Source organism: Girardinichthys multiradiatus, chromosome 2, assembly GCF_021462225.1.
Source record: "Girardinichthys multiradiatus isolate DD_20200921_A chromosome 2, DD_fGirMul_XY1, whole genome shotgun sequence".
In the NCBI taxonomy this organism is placed as follows: domain Eukaryota; kingdom Metazoa; phylum Chordata; class Actinopteri; order Cyprinodontiformes; family Goodeidae; genus Girardinichthys; species Girardinichthys multiradiatus.
Genome location: NC_061795.1, coordinates 36,470,544 through 36,488,639, shown reverse-complemented (window position 1 = coordinate 36,488,639; position 18,096 = coordinate 36,470,544). Strand labels below are relative to the sequence as shown.

Below are 18,096 nucleotides of genomic sequence, written 5' to 3'. Positions count from 1 at the left end.
ACCACAAATTTCAAACAGCTATAACTTTCACATAAATAGGCTGAATTACACCAAACCTGATATGATTGATACCTGTCAGGTGACCAACAATCATATGTGCTCAAATGATGACATCAAAGCCACGCCCCCTGAGAACAGGAATTCATTTTTTTCCTTGGAAAGGTACCTCTGTGGCCCTCTTGACTCAATAAACTTGAAAGTGTGTCAGATAACAGAAAACAAGTTGGTCTAACTTTGTTTGGAGCACTGATAGTTTTCGCAGGAGGGTGTGGCCGTGACACCGCAGGGAAGTGAGACGTCACGCCATGGCCATACGTTCGGCTCTAATTTCCACATATATCATCTGATCTGCACCAAATTCAAGGTTTTTGATCCTAGTCTGGTCCCCAAAAGATATCTTTTGATATAATTGGTGGGCGTGGCCTACTTTTTACACAGTGCCCCCTAGAAAATTTTACAAAATCAGCCCCAAGCCATGCTTTGACCGAGGATTGTGAAATTTGGTACACATATGTAACTTCTCAAGACCTACAAAAAAGTCACTTGGAGCATTGGTCCAAACCCCACAGGAAGTCGGCCATTTTGAATTAAAGTTGCCATTTTGACCCCGGTGTTTACTTTTCTAGCCCTCATATCTGAACTAACTCCTCCTACAGCTTTTGACTTACAGACTTGAAAATCACTCAGTATACTCTTTCGGTACTGTAGATCAAAAGTTATGAAAAGCTTTTTGCTACATGAAACTACGTGGGCGTGGCGAATTCTGATGTCACGCCACGGCCATACAATTGGCTCTAAATTACACATGCATGGACCGAGTCACTCCAAATCAAATATGGTTGATCTTTGTTAGCCCCCAAACAGCTCTATTGGATTACATTGGAATTTGGATCAACAGCCCCCTAGGACATTTCAAGTGCTCCATCTCCCTCATACATCATCGGATCCACTTCAAATATAGTATACATCATCAGGGATCAATGCTGAACATGTTGCCACAGTCAATTGATGACATCATTTTAGCCCCGCCCACTAATAGACAAGTGAGTGCAGCTTCCATCTGGAAGGTCGGACTTCGCCCAAATTTTGAATGCTTCTCGCCAGGCCCAGCATGACTGAAGATGTTATGACAGTTGGCTCAGTGCCAGGTAGAGGCGATGTGTGGGATCGAGCGGCGGCCATGTCGGTGACGTGCGGGTGGCGATGCCAGGCTCCCGCGGTCGCTGCACAGGCCGGGGTGCGTTGAGCTGCGAGGCCCTACAAAGCTGCTTGCAGCTTTAATTAAGCATTGTTTTTGTAGTTTTCAAAAACAGATTGTTGCACGCTGTTTCTATAAATTCCTCATAAAAAGAATCTAACTTCCGCAGTGATAGGGTCAATTCTTACGGAGTGAGATGGGGCGTCACCCAGTTTGTCTGTTTTGCCAATATCAGCAATCTCATACTCGGGATTGTCTCAACATTACAGGACAACATTCATAGAAAGCACGTTCACTTTTGTTTTTTGATTAGACTTCAGTTTTTTAAAGAGTAAGTTAAAACGGAAAACCCCGTGACCATCATAGTTTCCAAGTTTTAACACTACAACTATTCTGTGACTGTTCGGCAAAACTCGACACAGCCCGGCGTCTTATAATTCTGGCAGGAATAAAATAAAACATCAGTTAGGAGATGTGTAGAAAAGGTTTAAGCTCGCCGTGGGTGAGTAAAAAATGTTATGATAGCTAGCTAACACGTTTTAACTGCGGTGTGTTAAGCACGGAAAGCTTATAAAAAGACGACACATACCGGGGGGGAATCAATTTTGAGCTTATTTCTAACCCAGGAATGTAAAGTACATACTCACAACGAGCAGAGGTCTAATTACCGACAAATGCAACGTTCCGTCCTTCGCAGAGGAAGAAGGAAATCATTCAATTCCGATGCCACAGTCAGATGAAGAAACAAAATGTTCCTGAGGTCTGTCTCAGCGTCTCTTCAGGGTATCAATACCCCTTATTTCCCACTTCGTTTGATTATTTTTCAGTAACTAACAGGCAGCAAAAAGAATCACTGGTTCTCACTAAGATGAGCCCGCGTAGAACAATGTGCTTCCACAGAGAGAGCGGAGCAGCGGAGATGAGTACACAGCCCACGCCCAGCTCTATCAAACATAGAACCGCCCCGGTTAGTCTGTTACTGATGCGTTCAGGGACTGTTGAAAAATATGGGTACTCGATGAAGACGCCCGTGTATTAAAAATAAATTCAAGTTTACAAACAAGAATTTGAGCTTTGAAGATAACGAATATTTGTTTTAATCTGAACTGAGTGATGAAAGTTGAGATTTTTTTTCCCTCTCAAGGTAAATTCGGATGTTCTGTAAGATAAACCTGTAAACATGCACAGTGATACCCAGTAAACACACTATGACGTATTTATAGTCATTAAAAGCTGTAATTTTCATGTTTCATAACATTCGCGTACAGAACAAAATATGACACATTTTTACAAAAGTTTTTACTTAGTAGCGCACACATTTCTGTTTTGTCGACTGGTAACCTGGAGGCAACCAACAGCTGTCGAACACTACATGTCCCACTGAGTCATGGCTCCGTATCCAGGAAGTTGTTCCCGGTTACCAAGTAAACTTTTGTCTGTTTAGACCGCCTGTAAAATGTATTGACAGGACTATTCCTTACTTCAGGTAAAACATTCTACTTTGTATAACTTACGTACAGCATACTCTTACTTTGTTTACCCTGAGGTTTTAGAAAAATAACTTTTTTTTTAATACGTAATATCGTCATTATTGTTGTTTGTTGCTTATCTCAGCCAGCAGTGAGAAATGAGTGTGTGCCGTGACTCTGTGGTCCAGGAGGTCCGGCCTGGTACAGGACGGATTCAGGTGACTGAGCTGAGCGGTTCAGGGTGCATCAACCCAACTCCAGCCCCTAAACCACATAAAGACCCTGACGAAGCACTGGGACCTTACCTTTCTCCAGAAAGATTGGTACATTGTCAAAAACACATTAAACGCAATCATTTTCCATCTTAGTGGACAACTATGATCATGTTGATAGTGTAAAGTGTATACAACACAGCTTGTTATATGGATTTGCTGCACAGAATTACACTGCCTTGCAAAGTGTTGATGCCCTTTAAACTTTTCCACAATTTGTCACATTACGACCACAAACCTCAGTGTAATTTACAGGGATTTTATGTAATAGACCAGCTCTAACCACAACTGTGATGTTGCAGAAAAACGATATATGGTTTTAAAACTTTTTTTATGGAAAAAATCCGAAAATGTAGCGTGCTTTTGTATTCAGCCCTCTTTACTTTAAAATCTCAAAAAAGAAATCTAGTGCAACCCGCTACCTTCTAATTTTACCTAATTAGTAAACAGAGTTAGTCTGCCTGTGTGTAATTAAATCTTTGCATAAATCCAGCTGTTCTGTGAAGACTTTAGAGGTCTGTTAGAAACAAATAGTGAATAAACAGTATCATAAAGACCAAGGAACACAGCATGCAAGTCATGGGTAGGGTTATGGAGAAGTTTAAAGGAAGGTTAGAATATAAAGGAATGTCCCAAGCTTTCCATTTCTTGGAACACACTATCTTTCGAAAATGGAAAAAGTATGGTAACAAGCCCAAACCAAGCAAGACATGTCTGTCCAACTAAACTGATGGTCCACCAAGGTGCATTAATGAGAGAAGCACTCAGGAGCCACATAATAACTCTGGAGGAGCTGTAGAGATCCATAACTCATCTGCAACATTATGTTGATTTGTGAGTGGCAAAAGAAAGCCATAAACTGCCCTGTTTAAAGTTGACCACAAATGATGTGCGGTCTTCAAACATGTGAAGGAAGGTGCTCTGGTCACACGAGACAAAGCCAAACCTGTTGGTCTGATGTGGAAAATGCTATGTGTGGCAGAAAGCTGACACTGCACACTGCCCTTAACACACCATCCACACAGATGGGAAGATGGATGGAGCTAAATAATAAGACAATTCTTGAAGAAAAACTGTTAGAGGCGGTAAAATACTGGGGAAGCTGGTGCAGTTTTTAACCTTCCAGCATGACACTTGCCCTAAACATACAGCCAGGGATAGGGTTAAAATGTTTAGATAAAAGCACATTAATGTTATAGTGGTCCAGTCAAAGTCCAGGGCTAAATCCAGTTGAGAATCTTTGGCAAGTTGTTCAAATGCACACCACACTATTCTTTTTTGTTTAAGTGTTAAAAAACGGTGTATCATTTTCTTTCTTTTTACCCATTTGTAATATATTTACAACATTTTTTACACAGCTCTGATAAATTGATTGCAAATACAGCAGAATCTAAATGCAAAGGAGTTTACTCATTTTGTTTCATTTAATCATAAACCGTACAAATACAAAATCATCTAATGGGCTGTTTTGATGACGATCTATTCAAATGCCCATCAACACAATGAAGGTTTTGCAACCAACACATATACAGGGGTTGGACAATGAAACTGAAAGACCTGGTTTTAGACCACAATAATTTATTAGTATGGTGTAGGGCCTCCTTTTGCGGCCAATACAGCGTCAATTCGTCTTGAGAATGACATATACAAGTCCTACACAGTGGTCAGAGGGATTTTAAGCCATTCTTCTTGCAGGATAGTGGCCAGGTCACTACGTGATACTGGTGGAGGAAAACGTTTCCTGACTCGCTCCTCCAAAACACCCCAAAGTGGCTCAATAATATTTAGATCTGGTGACTGTGCAGGCCATGGGAGATGTTCAACTTCACTTTCATGTTCATCAAACCAATCTTTCACCAGTCTTGCTGTGTGTATTGGTGCATTGTCATCCTGATACACGGCACCGCCTTCAGGATACAATGTTTGAACCATTGGATGCACATGGTCCTCAAGAATGGTTCGGTAGTCCTTGGCAGCCCATCTCGCACAAGTATTGGGCCAAGGGAATGCCATGATATGGCAGCCCAAACCATCACTGATCCACCCCCATGCTTCACTCTGGGCATGCAACAGTCTGGGTGGTACGCTTCGTTGGGGCTTCTCCACACCGTAACTCTCTCGGATGTGGGGAAAACAGTAAAGGTGGACTCATCAGAGAACAATACATGTTTCACATTGTCCACAGCCCAAGATTTGCGCTCCTTGCACCATTGAAACCGACGTTTGACATTGGCATGAGTGACCAAAGTTTGGCTATAGCAGCCCGGCCGTGTATATTGACCCTGTGGAGCTCCCGACGGACAGTTCTGGTGGAAACAGGAGAGTTGAGGTGCACATTTAATTCTGCCGTGATTTGGGCAGCCGTGGTTTTATGTTTTTTGGATACAATCTGGGTTAGCACCCGAACATCCCTTTCAGACAGCTTCTTCTTGCGTCCACAGTTAATCCTGTTGGATGTGGTTCGTCCTTCTTGGTGGTATGCTGACATTACCCTGGATACCGTGGCTCTTGATACATCACAAAGACTTGCTGTCTTGGTCACAGATGCGCCAGCAAGACGTGCACCAACAATTTGTCCTCTTTTGAACTCTGGTATGTCACCCATAATGTTGTGTGCAATTCAATATTTTGAGCAAAACTGTGCTCTTACCCTGCTAATTGAACCTTCACACTCTGCTCTTACTGGTGCAATGTGCAATCAATGAAGACTGGCTACCAGGCTGGTCCAATTTAGCCATGAAACCTCCCACACTAAAATGACAGATGTTTCAGTTTCAATGTCCAACCCCTGTACTCTAAACACCCTCTTTGGTAGCTGTTTGAAGCAAACCAGTGATAAGAGGCATAGACCTGTCTAAAAGGCCTTTAAAGTTGATGTGGGCCAACAAAATATCCTCACACCACATTTATGGTAAAATTAAAAGGATTAAAATTGTGCATACATATAATTCAGTTACATTATCATGGTATGGGCATCTCTACAATTTTAGTCTCTCTACAGGAACTGCTGTGTGGAACCCATGACCTTTCTTGTGTGAACTATTTGGAGGTCTGCGTAGACACACAGGAAAATACGCTGGGGGACTTTGGTGAGATATACCTCACATTCAAGGCTTATTCTGGGTGTTTTTAATCCTATATTACAGTACTTAGAAACAACAACGCCCTTACTTGTTCTTGTATGATCTCACTGTTTGCTTTAGTAAAAAGACAGTTGTGTCAGCCAGGTCTAAATGTGTGCACTGCTAACTGGGAAGGATGATGTTTAATGTGCTCATCTTTGTTCTCATAAAAATCCTTGATTTCATAATGAGTTCAAGCTAGAAGAAAAACTCTATGTACAGTACATGAGTGTGTCATGTTCAAGTCCTGCTTAATGGGAACTAAACATCTAAAGATATGAAATGGAAAGTGAAGGAGATTTTTATATTGAGAAATAAATAATCAAAAGTGATAGAAATATGACTTTGTTCATCGGATTTTCTTGCAGGTGCTTACTTGCCCAGATTAGAGCAGCTGAAAATGAACAACAGCTTGATCCCATCCCTGAGGTAAGTACTAAAACACTGACATTATTTTGTTTTATCTTTAGTATGTGTTCTTATAAAGGAAATTACTGAATTCATTATTAAAGCTTCCATAATATTCAAGAAGTTCCATTCTTAAACCAAAAGTGAACCCCACTGCTTGACTTTTCCATGTTTGTGTCTTATCCTTAAAATATCTATGAGATACTGCTAAGTGTAACATTTTGATATATGAGAAATGGTGCTCTGAGTCAGACAATGCTGTGCGAAGGTTGGTGTTCATTGGTATGTAAAACTATATATGTTCTGTTGTACTTTATCCAGACTTTTTCCTCCATTGTCCCCAAAATAATGGATATAGAGTGTGCTATGAAGATGCATATTGCATCCTTTAAACTAGACACCCAGAGTCGTGATGTTCCCTGCAATATTAAAGATACTACAGACATACGTGTTTAGGCTTCACCACCTGTTTCACAGTGACACAAAGAGGGGGTTTTGTTGCATATCACATTTCAAATGTATTCATTTACACACACAAAAAAAAGGATGGAAAATATCGCTGACTTTTCTTAGATTGCCCTGCCACATCAGTAAGCCATATCTGTGTCATTAAAGTCTAGGTTGATCATTTCAGAATTTTCTCTACAATGAACAGAGGTAAACAAAACTTTTTGTCTGTTCCACGCCGAGATCAGTAGAGCCAAGCCAGTCGGACACAATAGCGTTTCCTGCTCTGGGCTAAGGAGCTGTAGTAGAACACAGGATCAAGGTTCCAGACACAAAAAAATTAACTGCTCTTGAAATGTCCGACAGGGGTATGTTTGGAGGAGCAGAATTCAGTTAGCCAAAAAATAAATTGTTTTTCATGGTCCTTTCCCTGCCTCTCCATCCAGTTTGTGCTGCTTTCTGTCTCTAGAGACCTGGGAACCACCCTGTCCCACCTGCAGGTGTTGTGGATGTCTCGCTGCTGCCTTCAAGACTTGAATGGCATTTCTACTCTCTGTTCTCTTAAGGTAGTCTATAACAGCTAGTGAAGATCGGTTAACAACTCATCCGGTCAAATAGGCATAGATTCTTCAGTTTATAATAGTTAGGAAAGAACATATAATCCAACATTTAAACATCTACCTTTTTATTTTTATTGGATTGACCTCAAATGTAGTTTTAGTAGGAACTGTCCTGGGAATTATCTCCATCTGAGTTCCTTTAGTTGCAAACTTCCAGAGTTTTTACTGATTCTTGTTACTACACAGCCTTGTAAAAGTATGTATACCTCAGGAATCTTTCCTCAGTTTATCCCATTACAACAAAAAAAACTTCAATGTATTTTATTAGAGGTTCATGTGATAGAACCCCTAAACCTTCACGAGGACCAGTAGAACGAGGCACATGGCGTCGCCCGGTACATCGGAGCCGGGGCCACACACTGGATCCAGGGTGAAGATAAGTACAAGGCAATCCTGAAAGAAACGTTGTTAAAGTCTGCAAAAGACTTGGAAAAGTCTTCTTTTAGGACAGCAACCTTATATCTACAACCATGGCTACAATGCAGTGGTTTAGATCAAAGCAAATTTATGTGTTAAAATGGTCCAGTCAATGTCCAGACCTAAATCCAACTGACAGCCCCTGAAAAGACTTAAAAACTGAAGTTCCTAGAGTCCCTCCATCCTCTCTGACTGAGCTTCAGCTATTTTGCAGAAGAATGGGGGAAAATTTCACTCTTTAGATATGCAAAACAGGTAGAGAGATCCTCCCAAAAGACTTTCATCTGTAATTACAGTGAAAGGTGGTTCTAGAAAGTGGTGTCTCAGGAGGGCTGAATACAAATTCACAGCACAGTTTTTTGTTGAAAGCTATGCAGCCTTTTACTTCAACTTTACAATCATAGACTACTTTGTATTGGTCTATCACATAAAATTCTAATAAAATAAATGGAAATTGTTGTCGTAATGTGACGAAATGTGAAAACGTTTAAAGGGGCATGAATACTTTTCCAAGGCCCTGTATATGAATTTGCTTAACGTGTTGTTGTTTTTTTTTTTCTTTTACTCTATGCATCTGCTCGATCTCTCTTTTGTTTCTCTTTTCTCAACATTCTCCTGTCCATCTGAACTGTCTGTTCTTAGGAGCTCTACCTAGCCTACAACAATGTGTCCGACCTAAGTCAGGTTGCCATGCTAGAGAACCTGCGGCTGTTAGATCTGGAAGGAAACTGTGTGGATGACCTTATCCAGATTCAATATCTGAGTTTGTGTCCCAATCTCCATACTCTCTCCCTGGGGGGGAACCCTGTTTGCGCACACCCTAACCCTACTTCCCTTCAGGTAAGGTATTTCTTTTTCTTTTTTTTATTAGCATGCAACTTAAAATAAGCATTTATCACAGCCTGAAAAAGGTTGGCAACACTTAATCAAATCAGATTTTATTTGATTTTTTTTGTTTTGCATTTTCCTATATGACAAGAATTGTCCTGTCTTTTTAGTTTGCTTTGTAATGTTGTTTGTATGACCTTTGGTTCTCTTCTGGGATCACACTGGAATCAGTAACATGTAAAAGACCCAAAGTCCAAATGATTTGTTTTGTGTATGCACCAATACCCGAGGAGCACTTTGACAATATGCATTTTAAAATATATTCTCTGTAGGTTTGCTTCATTTTAGGGTTTCTCAAGGCAGATTTCCTCCAAAGGGTGTAGCTCCCAAAGTAGCGGTAGTCTGGCAAAATCTAAAAGAAACCTGAGCTTCTTCTGAGGTTGGAGTTGAATAAGTCTTGTGTAAGGAGCTGGGCAGTGCTCCTAAACAGGAAGTGTTGTGTTCAGTTGGTGTTGTAAAAACCTGCTTGCAAATGCAGCTCGTGCCTGTGAGCATCTACCAGTGTCTACTGTGCTTGCAGGCTGTCGGTGTGCTGGCTTTTGAGAGTGCATCATGGCAAACAACAGGTTTATTATGATATGTTACAGAGCAACGTCACACTGTAAACTAGCCAATACACCGTTAAATTAATGTAAATGGGAAGTAGACAAATAAGATCTGTATGCCTTTGTTATTTTCCTGTATACGCGATACCAAGCTACATTTAGCTGTGAGTTCTTTGGACCTCTGTGAATGTGTTTATGTACACCCACCAGCAGAGCATTAATTAGGAAACTAGGGCAATGAGTGGAGATGCCGAGCTGAATATGCATTAGGCATGTGCTTTGTAGTAATTGAGGAGTTCTTGGGTTTTCTCTCTCCCCCCAAACCAGCACTTCTCTGGCTGTCTCTCTTTCCATCACACACAAACGCACACATCAGCTCACTTCCTCCCTGTCAGATGGCCTTTCTCTTCCCTCTTTTCTTTTTGGTTTCATCCTTCCCAGTCTCACCCTTTTTTCATTCATTGCATCTGTGGGACTTAGTGAAAGCCTGGAGTGACGAGCCCTAAACTCAATCCTCAGTAGCTAAGACGTTCACTGGATTGCCTTTACTGATTAGCATTGAGTGCCTCACTTGCACCTAGTAATATCTTTTTTTTCAGACATTAGGTTCAAATTTATATATTGTCTTAGACTAGATGCAATCAGGAAATGTTGGACTGGGCCTAATGGGCTTAATGAAAGTATGTTTAATACCTGCTTAAAGGTTGTTATTTTCAAAAGGTACGTTTAATCTGACAAACGAGCCGCATCGGAGCACACATTCTACTTTATTAAATATGACTGTACATATATAAATGTCTAAATCTGTCTGTCTTTGGATTTTATGTTATATACCCACACAAAGTCATGCAAAATTGTGAATTAGACAGGAAATGATACTGGACTAAGATTTAAATGTTGACTGGACTCTTTAAACACACGATTATGCTTTGATCTAAACAGTTGCATTGCAATTCTGGCCATAAAGGGTTTTTGTCCTGCTGGCAGGCGTACCTGTGGCCCAGTCTCTAGTCTTTTGAGTATTTTGGTTTTTTTCCAGGATTGCTCTAATCAGCTTTCCCCCTGAAGAAAAAAGATACCCACAGCATGATACTACCACCACAATGTTAGAGTGGAGTTGGTGTGTTTAAAATGATGTACAGTGTTAGTTTTCCTCTACAAATAGTGCATGTAGGCATGCAGCCCCTTTTTCACCATGCTTGCTGTGTCCCCTACATGGTTTGCTGCAAACTGTTTTATGACTCTCTTTCAACAAAGGCTTTGTTCTCGCCACACTTTCACAACAGCTATATTTGTGGAGTGGACACCTAATTGTTTTTCCCACCTGAACTATGGATCTCCACAGCTTCTCCAGAGTTCCCTCTGGACTCTTGGTTGCTTCTCTGATCAATGCTGCCCCTGCTCTGCCTGTCACTGTAGGTGAATGGCCATGTCTTGGTGGTTTGCAATTGTGTCATATTCTTTTCATTTTAAATGATGGATTGAACATTGCTCAGTGAGATGTCCATTGCCTGAAATATTCTGTTATAATCCAACTCTGCTTTAACCTTTTATGGTTTTTGGCCACTAATGTTCTCTAATAAACCTCTGGGGTATTCACAGAACAGCTCCATACAGCAATAAAATTACCCACAAGTGGATGCACTCTATTTGTTAATTTGTGACTTCTGAAGGATTTTATTTAGGGGTTATACAGTAAAGTAGAGAATGCAAATTCATGCCACAGTTGTGACAAAAAATGCAAGACACCTCATATCTTTGAACTCCATCCTTTGTTAAATCTTTTACTCTTTATCAATTGTGTGTTAAAACACAAAGGTGTCCCTGACATTTACATTGTCTCTCCTGGTTTTCTCTCCTTTGCTGAGGTTGAAGAGTATAATTACAGAGTAGCAGTGAGGGAGTTGGTCCCTCAGTTGCGTTACCTAGATGATATCAAGGTGGAGGAGGACAGGTTGACCTGCTGTAGCATCACGGGGGAAGACTGGGACATTCTCAGAATTTCTATTCAAGGGTCCCACTCCTCTGAGACTGCTGGTAAAAATTTTTTGAATGCATATCTTTCTTTTTTTCAATATAATATGTTTGATTGCAGATGTCTTGATTTAACTAACATCTAACCTCTGGATTTGTAGAGAAGATGGCAGGCCATCTACATCCCTATACACTCACTACTGGTCCTTCAGGTGCAAGACCTATTTCATCTGCAGGCACCAAATCCATATTGGCAACCAGGCATAGAGTTCTTTCCCCTCCCGGATCAAGAGCAGCATCTTCAGATTCCAATCTAGCAGCAGTGGAAGCAGAAACCAGCACCCTTACGCATGGTGTGGCACTGCAATGGTTAATCCTGATATGTATTTACTTTTAGTGATATCTGTTTTTTGTTTTAACAGCATATAAACAGTAAAGAATCCCAACAACAGCCAACAGTGCCACCAAGAAGCTTCAGTCGTGTCATTGAACCGGATGTCATTTTTAATCTACTGTTATCTCTCTCATCTGCTTGTTTGTGGAGGAGCTGGCCAGATCCTGTTTTGTGGAAATCCTGTGCAGGCTGTTCGGGCAAGGAGAGAAAAGTTGAAGGTAAGTGGCAATGAATGCTTTACTTATCAAATCATTACACTCAATCACTGATCAAAAGAATACACATTGAAGGCACTGCTGTTCTAATTCAGCATGGCCTTTAGTGTCAGTTGAGAAGCCATGATGGCTGTCTGACTACAGAGGCTCATATTTGTATGGTCATGATGGTCTCACCAGAATCAGCTAATATGCAGGAAGACACAAAAAAGAGAAAATAATCACACAGTAAAATAAATATTTGTTATCACTCTCTTCTGTCTCATAGACAGCCCCAACCAGATCCTCTTTGACCCCTCATGACCTTCCCATCCATGTGCCAGAACACACGTATGACCTAGAGGAGCCCGGACCTGGAGAACGTGTCAATGTGTTCGCAGAGCTGAGGGCCTGGAGGGAACAATATAGCAAGTAATAACTGGTTGCAAACCTCACTTTCATTTGTGCTTTTAGCTTAATGTTATAAAAGTTTTTGTGAGTCTTTTGATGCATCTCATTCTTAGCCCTTAACCTTATGTTTTCCAAGTGATAGGGTATTCTTTCAGGGGACACTTGGAAACACAAGGGTGGAAGCTGTGCTTGTAAATACATTCAGATGTAAACTTATTGTAATGACTAAACAACAGCATGTAGCAATTAATGAGCCAACCGACATTAAAGTTATGTATTAAAAATTTCAATTTCAATATTTTATCTTATCAGTTTCAAAACTATCAATAAAAGGCTGAATGGTACATTGTTTTCTGGGAGCCATTTAATTGCAGCATTCGTTACAGAAAGGAATAAGATTTATATACAGTATTATGATAATAAATTATTTTAAGAATCACATTATTCACACTGCCCTCTTGTGACGTCTTCGGGCACTGATCAACCAAACCCCGGGAATTTTGGATAGCATGCCACATCACATTACAAAGACGTTAAGTGTGTGCAAAATGTTCAGCTTTTTGAGCATGCGTGTTGTTACACACTGTAATGTCTAAGTGTTCTGCTATAATGTGTTTAGATAGATGTTATTGTTGCGTAGTTGGAGGAGTAACTAGAGGAAGTGGTTTAAGCATAAATCTTATGATCTAAGACCATGTATAGATATTGTTGTTTAAATTTCTCATAGTGTACAGTATGTGCCGCTGAGGAATTTTTTTGTAATGTGCTTCTGATGTCAGCTATCGTCCAGGCCTACTAGACAACAGTGGTCTCTAAAGTTAAGGGCTGTACCCTAAGTTTGGGTCAAGAAACAAGCAAGCTGGGGATGTTGATATGACATCTAGAAATAAAATAAAATTTGAAATGGAGGTTAGCAGCCAGGAATGTCACCATGCACTGATCCTCCAAGTATTGGAGTGGGGTCCCAATCAAAGTATTTTTGCATGATTGGAAAACGTTTTTTGCAGGTATGACTTGCCATTCTGTTGTACACCATCCATGTTAATTTTTCCATCCATTTTAATTCTTTACAATGAGGTTAACACTAAAAAGACTGTATTGGCTGCTGCGGCAATAAAATAAATAAAGAAAAGGCGATCCTACAGAAACACCTGCTTTTTACGACTATCTGTAAGGTTCAAGAAGAACAGTTACTGCGGTGTTCGGAACCTCATTCGTTAGTTAGTTAATACTGATGTGTTACTTTACTGCACTTTAAAGCTAGAGAGTTTTTAGGTATATACATAGCATTGATTTTGAAATATAAGATTGGGCCTCGGAATGCCAACTCATAAATGACTTGGATTAGCATGAAACACAAAAAACCTTTGCAGGACTTCCCTGATAGAAATCAAACTTTTTCTGTAAATGTCACGACAGAAATAAGTTGTTATCATGACCTTATGTACCTGTCTTGTTATATGTGAACAATAGTGCTAGACAGTGTATCGCAAAATATATTGTGATCACATTATGAGCATGTGCTCTATTAATAAAGCAAAGGACTGTTTGGAGTGCAACATTTACTGGCTGCTACATTCCAAGGGACAGGAATTCATGCTTTGCATGTCAGTAACATATACAGCCCTTTGGATAGAATCTCACAGCAGTAGAAATTCACTTCAGGAAATGCTAAAGGGCACAGAGAGTGTTGGAAGCATCAAGATGACCTATGAAAAAGAGAGGAAATTACATATCAAACAGGCCTATTGTGTACCTCAACCAGTGGTAGCTGTGCTCACTGTTAATGTTATTTTGAGGACGAGGTTATGAAAAGTTTGGGAACCACTGCTGTGAATTTCTAAATTGTTTTCCAGGCATCTAGACATTATAGAGAAAGAGCGATTACCACAGATCCTGGATATTCACTCTGGCGAAGAAGAGACGAATAGTGAGGAGGAAGAAGAAGGCTTAGGTGGTATGAAGCACTACAGTAGTGATGAAGAACAAGAAGAAGACCAAGTCTGTGACAGCTTAGATACTGGCTCACCAGATTCATCATTTCAGTCTCTTTCCCCAGGTGAAATACTGAACATATAAAATAACTGCCGTCTTTATAAGTTTTAAATATATATACAGGATTACACAAACTATTTTAGCTAAAGAGGATTTTTTTTTTCTTATTGTTGACAGACTTGAATCAACAAGAGGCCTGTTCCCCCAACTCAGCCCGACTATCCCTGTCTCCAGACCCCATGGTTTCTCCGTCTCCTCCTTCTCATGCCACTGCAGCTCCGGCTAACATGAAGTTACCAGGGATTCGTGCACACAGACTTTGTCTCACTCAGTCCCACTCAGAACAATTCAGCAGAAAAGGTTTGGCTCCTCGAACAACTGCAGCAAAAACAGACCTCATATCTGAGAGACTCCAGCATTTGTCAAGGACCACTTACTTACCCCACCCACCTTCAAAAAGTTCCCCACATGAAGAAACAGTGATTTCAAGGTATTACATTAATAACAGTTACTATTTGGACTGTTTTCTGTATTGTTTAAGCTGTTTAGCTTCAACTTAAACAAGGATCCCCTCTAATTAATTTTTATCTGCGTGTAGTGTCAGAAAATCCAGACACTACAGCAAAATACTATTCAGTCTATTACTTGCATTTTTACTTATTTCCATATGATTAATAGGTTTGAGATACAATCCTTCTGCTGTTTTAGGTTTTAGTGCCATTAATTTCATATTAGTATGTCATAATAATAAATACAAACAAATAAATAAAACAAATCTTCAATATTTAAATTGCATGAGAGCATTACATCTGTGACTTCTGTGACTTTATATATTTGAAACCAGATAGTTTTTTGTATTTTTAGAACTGTTTAAATTTGATATGCATGTTTAACTTTTACACAATCTTAACATTTATCCTGTGTGGATTCCAACAAATTTTTCCTCTCCTGCAGTGCAGATATGGACATGTACAGTCTACCTTTGAAGAGCAAGATGTCAAAAGTCCCTAAGAGACCAATAATAACCCGCCCTCACACCGCTAAAGCCGTTCTTCAGAAACATCACCAGCAGCATCTACTCCCACCCTTCAGAGGAAGCCCTAACCTGGACTGACACCAGACTGGCCTGCTTTTCAGGCACTAGGCCTCCTTATCTTTTTTCAGTTTGTACATCCTTTATTCAGCTCTAGTTGATTTATAGTTGCTTACACCTCAAATCAGCAAATCAGAAAACAAAACCACAGAAGGGAGGAGCTGAGGAGATAGACCTTTAAAAAAAGACATTTATAGAAACCTTGCATCCAAGTGTAAACCAAAATCTGAATATAACTTACAGAAACATCCAGTGTTTTACAGTTACTTACCTACATTTTGTCTTTGGTATCTTCATAAAAACAGCTTTAGGACCCTTCTGAACAATACATATATTTAATTGTAGTCTACACACAACAATGCCTATAATGTCATCAATAGCTGAAAACATGTCATACTTGTCCAGCAGGTCGGGGAGCCTTGTAGGAATTCCGAAGTAATTTGCTCACAGGCAGGGGAACGGTGAAAGTGGACACAAAGAGACACAAACAGACAAAAAAAAAAGTAACTCCCATGTAAAAAATGTATCAGAACAGGATACATCCCTGTATCTGATGCTTCAGTGTGCAATTATTCCAGGCTAATATTTTACATGATGTTTTAAGCCAGCTAGGAATTTTGTATTTTAAGATGTTTACACTTGTTTTGTTAAAAAGAGAAATATATCAAACAGTTTTCGGTACTCGCAGGAGGCCAGTGTTGAGATAAACTATTGGTTTTGAGATGTTGTAAAATAAGTACAATTTAATGTTTGTATTTTTTAATGTGCTTAAAAAATCTTCAGGTTTAAATTTCTCAGGATAAAACTGGATTTTTTTAAAAACTCAAAACCCTTGTGTTTTACTCAGTTAAAGTAGTAAAATGACATATTCATGTATGCGTTAAATTTTTACTTTAAAGCACAGCCTAAAGAAATGATTACTCCAAAGGTCATCAGCAGTACCTCGAATGATTGACTGATAAAACTAGTGTAGGAATCCGTTACAGCCTCTAGACGGCGCAAGCGGTACACTTTTAAAACAAAACACTGCTCCCACAACCTTGAGAAAATCCATGAGGCAAACTGTAAACTTAACATCTTTTTACTACCTTTTCACCTGATCAGTTTGGTCGAGGTGAGTGGGATATCATAACTGTTTGCAAGCAGTCGTTTTAAACACACACTAATGAAATTTAAAGGGAAAATAAATATATTATTCCTTCATGATGGGCAATGAAGTGAAACAAATCAAGTCCAATTGCAGTTTCAATATTGTTATTGTGACTTACTGTACACTGTTTTTCTAAAGTAATTGGATATTACCTCTCTGCTAAACTGTGAAGGACAATCTGAGAGTGTGCGCCGCAAAATCCCACTGAAAACCACCCGGGTGGAAGAGGACAAGACACATCTAATAGCTTCACAGAGCATACAGTATAATGTTGTGACAAGTTTGTTTTCAAGGTGTCACAAACATAATTACATTTAGCTTAATTTCAGGGGAACTGATTTAACCGGTACCTTGATGCTTCTAAGCTAGCCCAGAGTGTCTTAAATAAGCACACCAAGACACACACATAAAGGAATATATTTAAAAAAAATTAATATGTTGAAAAGATTCTATATTTTAACTTTTTTTTGGTCATTCCTTTAAAAAAGTGTAACTCATATATTGTATTGATTCATTACAAACAGAGTGAAATATTTCAGGCCTTCATTTCTTGTAATTTGTATTATTATGGTTTACACATAATGAAAACCCAATATTCAGTGTCTTGGAAAACTAGATCATATAAGATCTCTACATGCTCATCCAGGAGGAGTGAATGCTTCAAATCTCTGACTCGATGCAATCTGTCGGGTTTCCTTGGGCAGAAAAACTTTTTATCCAATTTGAATAAATAACTGAATCTGACTGCACTGTTCAATGGTTAGGATTAATTGGAATGTATGAACCTGACTGTTGTGAAGTGCCTTGAGACAACATGTGTTGTGAATTGGCGCTATACAGGTCCTTCTCAAAATATTAGCATATTGTGATAAAGTTCATTATTTTCCATAATGTCATGATGAAAATTTAACATTCATATATTTTAGATTCATTGCACACTAACTGAAATATTTCAGGTCTTTTATTGTCTTAATATGGATGATTTTGGCATACAGCTCATGAAAACCCAAAATTCCTAAAATTAGCATATCATTAAAAGGGTCTCTAAACGAGCTATGAACCTAATCATCTGAATCAACAAGTTAACTCTAAACACCTGCAAAAGATTCCTGAGGCCTTTAAAACTCCCAGCCTGGTTCATCACTCAAAACCCCAATCATGGGTAAGACTGCCGACCTGACTGCTGTCCAGAAGGCCACTATTGACGCCCTCAAGCAAGAGGGTAAGACACAGAAAGAAATTTCTGAACGAATAGGCTGTTCCCAGAGCGCTGTATCAAGGCACCTCAGTGGGAAGTCTGTGGGAAGGAAAAAGTGTGGCAGAAAACGCTGCACAACAAGAAGAGGTGACCGGACCCTGAGGAAGATTGTGGAGAAGGGCCGATTCCAGACCTTGGGGGACCTGCGGAAGCAGTGGACTGAGTCTGGAGTAGAAACATCCAGAGCCACCGTGCACAGGCGTGTGCAGGAAATGGGCTACAGGTGCCTGCATTCCCCAGA

General features: G+C 39.8%; 2 protein-coding genes across 3 annotated transcripts in view; one reads left to right on the top strand and one right to left on the bottom strand.

Moving 5' to 3' along the window:
• Window positions 1-2,152, bottom strand: part of LOC124882413 (GTPase HRas) — a 30,531-nt gene extending 28,379 nt beyond the window's left edge. Inside the window, exon 1 of the mRNA XM_047388775.1 lies at window positions 1,846-2,152. The gene's annotated coding sequence lies outside the window, so the exon portion shown is untranslated. The remainder of the gene's footprint in view (window positions 1-1,845) is intronic.
• A 383-nt stretch (window positions 2,153-2,535) lies between these two features.
• Window positions 2,536-16,276, top strand: lrrc56 (leucine rich repeat containing 56). Of its 2 annotated transcripts, none has more exons than XM_047388763.1 (13): window positions 2,536-2,684; window positions 2,813-2,990; window positions 5,941-6,028; window positions 6,430-6,490; window positions 7,386-7,482; window positions 8,596-8,793; window positions 11,255-11,423; window positions 11,522-11,713; window positions 11,908-11,972; window positions 12,238-12,380; window positions 14,216-14,418; window positions 14,532-14,844; window positions 15,309-16,276. In XM_047388763.1, exons 2-13 carry the CDS (start codon window positions 2,826-2,828, stop codon window positions 15,466-15,468), a joined length of 1,854 nt encoding a protein of 617 aa, XP_047244719.1. In that variant the 5' UTR covers window positions 2,536-2,684; window positions 2,813-2,825; the 3' UTR covers window positions 15,469-16,276. The 2 variants fall into 2 exon arrangements, with proteins under 2 accessions (XP_047244719.1, XP_047244713.1); XM_047388757.1 differs by having other exon boundaries at window positions 11,905-11,972.
• The last annotated feature ends 1,820 nt before the right edge of the window (window positions 16,277-18,096 follow it).

What these genes read in the sequence shown, in the direction of transcription:
- lrrc56 (XM_047388757.1), top strand. Translation starts at nt 2,826, where the DNA reads ATGAGTGTGTGCCGTGACTCTGTGGTCCAGGAGGTCCGGCCTGGTACA. An exon ending in CTAACCCTACTTCCCTTCAG is followed by an intron (nt 8,794 to 11,254) that starts GTAAGGTATTTC and finishes TCCTTTGCTGAG; the next exon opens with GTTGAAGAGTATAATTACAG. An exon ending in GAAGAAACAGTGATTTCAAG is followed by an intron (nt 14,845 to 15,308) that starts GTATTACATTAA and finishes CCTCTCCTGCAG; the next exon opens with TGCAGATATGGACATGTACA.